This window comes from Petromyzon marinus, chromosome 83 (assembly GCF_048934315.1).
Source record: "Petromyzon marinus isolate PM22_M1 ecotype Great Lakes invasive population chromosome 83, UKy_Petmar_22M1.pri1.0, whole genome shotgun sequence".
NCBI lineage: Eukaryota > Metazoa > Chordata > Hyperoartia > Petromyzontiformes > Petromyzontidae > Petromyzon > Petromyzon marinus.
The window spans coordinates 6463587-6468640 of NC_133748.1; the positions used below are offsets into that span (position 1 = coordinate 6463587).

The 5054-nt window shown below is 47.2% G+C and overlaps 1 protein-coding gene across 1 annotated transcript; it reads left to right on the forward strand.

Moving 5' to 3' along the window:
* The first annotated feature begins 1176 nt into the window (after positions 1-1176).
* LOC142907843 (uncharacterized) lies at positions 1177-5054 on the forward strand. Its single transcript, XM_076057677.1, has 2 exons — positions 1177-1523; positions 4422-5054. Exons 1-2 carry the CDS (start codon positions 1259-1261, stop codon positions 4799-4801), a joined length of 645 nt encoding a protein of 214 aa, XP_075913792.1. The 5' UTR covers positions 1177-1258; the 3' UTR covers positions 4802-5054.

Consider the following 5054-nt stretch of genomic DNA (forward strand, 5'->3'; position numbering starts at 1 on the left):
GCCGGCGTTGATGATTGCACTATGTAACACAATTTTTGGTCCTGGGTAGTAAGTGTAATTTTAAAAAGTATAGAAAATGACTACAAAAGATTTAGAAGTGAGTAGTTTTGTCGAGATTGCTCCTACCCACATAGAACTCGGCCCTTCGTGTCCAGTCCCGCCTGCGGTAGTGCGCCTTGGTGTCTAATACATAGTGTAGTATTTTTTTGTATTATTTTAGTATAAATACATGATAATTTTGATTAATATGTTGTTTTCCGACTTTATGTGAACAAAAAGACACAAATTTGCCCATTTTCTCATTGAAAATATGTACATTTTAAATTATCACTGTCCTAGTCACAAAAGCTAAATTTGTGGGAAATAATAGCCATTTTCTATTATTTTGAGGCATAACCCATTAGGAAATAACACTTACTACCGAGGATCACATTTTTTTTATACACAGTGTTATCTGAATCTGTACCGGGCCTCCCCTAAGTCGACTCAGCCTAAATTGAGTACCCCACCCCCTCCGTGCAGTGGTGGTGTAGTAAACATCGCCACTGGGAAGACAAAGGCGGCCGGACGGGCGTGGTGCTGGCCACCTACCCCCTCTGTTTGCCAGAGTTCCGGTAGCCTTCAGAGGCAGCTGCTACTCGCTAACAGCACTTAACCCCTTAGTCTGTTAAGGCAATACGAGGGATATTTGTCTTTGTTTGTATACGTACGTGTGTGTGTAGGTTCAAATGTCTATGTGTACGTGCGCTATTGGACACAGTTCAATTGTTAATATTTACTCAGTATGAACGGAATCAGTTAACATATTCCCATGCATTGTAAGCATCTATATAAGTCTGGAGATTCTCTAGCCCTTCTAGAACATCGATAGCATTCCCATCACTCAGCTCTCTAGCCCCCTCTGGAACATCATCTTGAGGTCGTGATGATGGTGGCGATGGTGGTGGTGGTGATGATGATGGTGGGATCTCTCTTCATCTTAACAACAGAGGTTGATGGTGAGTGTGCTGGTCGTGGTAGTGACGATGATGATGGTGGTGGCGATGGTGGGGTTGGTGATGGAGTTGAAGGTGCTACCCACTCATCCACCCACTCACCCACCCACTCACCCACCCACTGACTCACCCACTCACACACTAACCCAACCGCTCGCTTAACCACTCATCCATCCACCCACTCACCCATTCACTCACCCACCAACCCACTCACGCACTCACTCACCCACCATCCCACCCATCTTTGTCTCCCCACAGCCACCATGGTCTGCTCCACTCCATTCAGCAACAAGTTCAAGGACGTTTCGGCGTCCCCCGGAGGGATCCTCATCGGCGTTGGGAGCAAAAGAGACGTCAGCATCTGGTCCGGTTGCTCTTGGCGATCGATGGGGGCGATGTTTGATCGGATATCGACCGGAGGCCGAGGTCGGGGTGCCGCAACGTCGAGCGGAGACCTCTACGCGTGGGCGAAAACCGACAACGGGAACGTGTACTACTACCACGGATACGCGTGGTACCACGTGATGTGTAAGATGATGATTTGCATCTGCCGCTGCTACTATTATTAGTACCACTACTGCAAGCAGATTATTTTAAAGTAATACGCCCACTCATTCACCCAAACACTCAACCACCCACTCACCCATTCATCTACCCAATCAATCACCCACTCACTCACCTACTCACCCTCACCCACACACTCACTCACTCACTCGCTCATCCACTGACTCATCCACTCACACACTCACTCATCCACTCGCCCAGCCACCCAATCACTAATTCACTCACTCACCCAGTCAGTCACTCACCTACTCACCCACCCATCAACTAAACCACCCACCCATCCACTCACTCACTCACTCATCCACTCACTCATCCACTCACCCTCCCACCCAGCCACTCAGCCATTCACGCATTCACTCACTCACCGACTCACCCACTCAGTCACTCACCCACCCATCCACTCACCCACCCACCCGCTCACCCAACCACTCACTTAACCATGCATCCATCCACGTATCCACCCATTCACCCACCCACTCACTCACCCATTAATCCAACCACCAACTCACCCTCTCACTCACTCACTTATCCACTCACCCACCCACTCACCCATTCACCCACACACTCAATCACCCACTCACTCACTTATCCACTCACTCTCTCACTCATCCAATCACTCATCCACTCCCCCATTCACCTATTCACTCACTCACCCACTCAGTCAGTCACTCCCCTACTCACCCACCTACTCACCCACCTACCCACTCACCCAACCGCTCACTTAACCACTCATCCATCCACTCATCCACCCATTCACCCCCTCACTCACTAATCCAATCACTCACTCATCCACTTTCTCACTCACCCACCCATCCACTCACTCACCTACTCACTCACTCACTTATCCACTCACTCACTCACTTATCCACTCATCCACTCCCTCACTCATCCACTCACTCACTCATTAACCCATTCACTCACTCACCCACTCAGTCACTCACCTACTCACTCACTCACGTATCCACTCACTCATCATCCACTCACTCACTCACTTATCCACTCACTCACTAATTTATCCAATCACTCACTCATCCACTCACCCACCCACTCACCCATTAACCCATTCACTCACTCACCCACTCAGTCACTCCCCTACTCACCCACCTACCCACTCACCCAACCACTCACTTAACCACTCATCCACCCATTCACCCATTCACCCACCGACTCACTCACTCATCCAATCACTCACTCACTCACTCATCCACTCACTCACTCACTCATCCACTCACCCACCCACTCACCACTCACTCATTAACCCATTCACTCACTCACCCACTCAGTCACTCACCTACTCATCCACTCACCCACCCACTCACTCATTAACCCATTCACTCACTCACCCACTCAGTCACTCACCTACACATCCACTCACCCACCCACCCACCCACTCATTAACCCATTCACTCACGCACCCACTCAGTCACTCACCTACTCACTCACCCACTCACCCACCCACTCACTCACTTACCCGCCCGCTCACACTTAATTGAATGAACACAGCTGTACCAATGATATTCTATCTGCGTCGAAACATCCCACTGCTATTGTTAGTGTGGGAGTTAAGTTCCGTGTTTATTTGGTTAGCCTGGCTGTATCAACATACTCATTAACACATTGAGACCCATAGAGCTACATAAGACCCATAGACTGATAGAGCTACATGCACGTTGATAGATATATACACAGACACGTAACGGTACATTTATACTCTTAGAGATTAATAGAGATACGTCGCGACAAATAGAGATACATAGAGACATATTGAGATGCAGAGACCCATAGAGATACACAGATCAACACAGAGACCCATAGAGAGACCGATATGAATACTCAGAGACCCATAAAGATCCTCAGAGACTCATAGAGATAAATAGAGATACATTCAGATGCATAGATATACATAAACACTCAAAGAGATACATAGAAGCCTAAGACATGCATAGAGACTCTTAGAGATGAATAGAGATCCATAGAGACTCATGGAATTAATAGAGATGCATAGAGTTCCTATGCGTCCTGACTTTAGGCCACACTATATACGAACCACCCTTTATAGATGTATGACTTCAAGTGATGCCACACTAAGTGCAAACCCACTTCCCATTAGGAAACAATGTTAATTAGGCAGGTTACATTCCGTGGGAAATTTATGATCGAATGTTTTTTTTTATATTTGTGTACATACATTGAACCACACCCTATATATACACACATTAATGAATGCGTGCAGTTGGAGTACAGCAATGGACATGCAGAGCTGCAACTTGTATGTGAACCTGGAAATGTGAATTTAAGTGAAGCAGCGCTAAGTTAAACCCACTTTTCCAAAGGAAGAAATGTTGATTGGGGAGGTTACGTTCCTGGGGTAATATTCTACCGCACTTCAGTACGTACAAAAACTTTCTTAACATATTAACCACCCTATACATATGAAAATACGTTTTTCTACTTTTTCTGGCAACAAAACAGGTGTTATGTTGTTAAAAAAACAAACTGAAACCTTTTACAAGGAACCATGTCTGCATTAACCACAATGCGTGTGGTCAGAATGCAAAAAAAATACTCTAATATATGCATTGTCCTTGAAACTGATTGGTCCACACCAGAGACAGCTTTCTTTTGAGCCTCGTCTCAAACGGTGTTTGCATTCTGACCACAATTATTGTGGTTAATGCAGACGTGATTCCTTGTAAAAGGTTTCAGTTTTGGTCTTTTAACATCTTAACACAGCTGTTTTGTTGCCAGAAAAAAGGGGAAAAACCTATTATCATATTTTGGTACTGGCAAAGGAGGTCCCATGATGTACACCCTATATATAATTTTCTAAACAAATGTATATATATGAACGGGTGCGTGCAGACGGCGCACAGTCATTCACGGGCGGAGCCCCGGGCTACATCTACGCCACCGGCCACATGAGCGGCTATTGGAGCGTCGTCTGCGCCAGGGCGTCTGCACCCGGCAAGCGCCCTTCCTGGTTGACGACGTCGATAAGTCTCCTGAAAATTTTCGCCGACGTCTACGCCGTAGGCTGCTCGCCCAACGAATGCTGGGCCTGCGACTCCTCATTCCGGCTGTGGCGTAAGCCCAACGTTGACTGCGCCAACACGACGTGGGTCAGGGCGAGCGGTACGAACGCTCCGGCTTTGCCCAAGAAAATAGAGGTGGACTCTGCGGGTGGAGTCTACCTGCATGGAACCAATGGGCTACTCTACCACAGGTTGGAGTTGTGTTGTTAAGTCTATGGGTGACAATGTTGAGTCTATGGGTCTCAGTGCTGAGTCTATGATGCAGTGTTGAGTCTATGGGCAGTGCTGTTAATTCTATGGTGCAGTGTTGAGCGTATGGGTCTCAGTGCTGAATCTATGAGCAGTGCTGAGTCTATGGGTATTTTTGAGTCTATGGTGCAGTGTTTAATCTATGGGCAGTGTTGAGTCTATGGGTGGCAGTGTTGAGTGTATGGGTGGCAGTGTTGAGTCTTAGGGTGGCAGT

Bases quoted from the DNA above. Each gene is read 5' to 3' on its own strand.
- LOC142907843 (XM_076057677.1), top strand. From the start codon at position 1,259: ATGGTCTGCTCCACTCCATTCAGCAACAAGTTCAAGGACGTTTCGGCG. The intron at 1,524-4,421 runs GTAAGATGATGA...GGGTGCGTGCAG, and splicing joins CGCGTGGTACCACGTGATGT to ACGGCGCACAGTCATTCACG.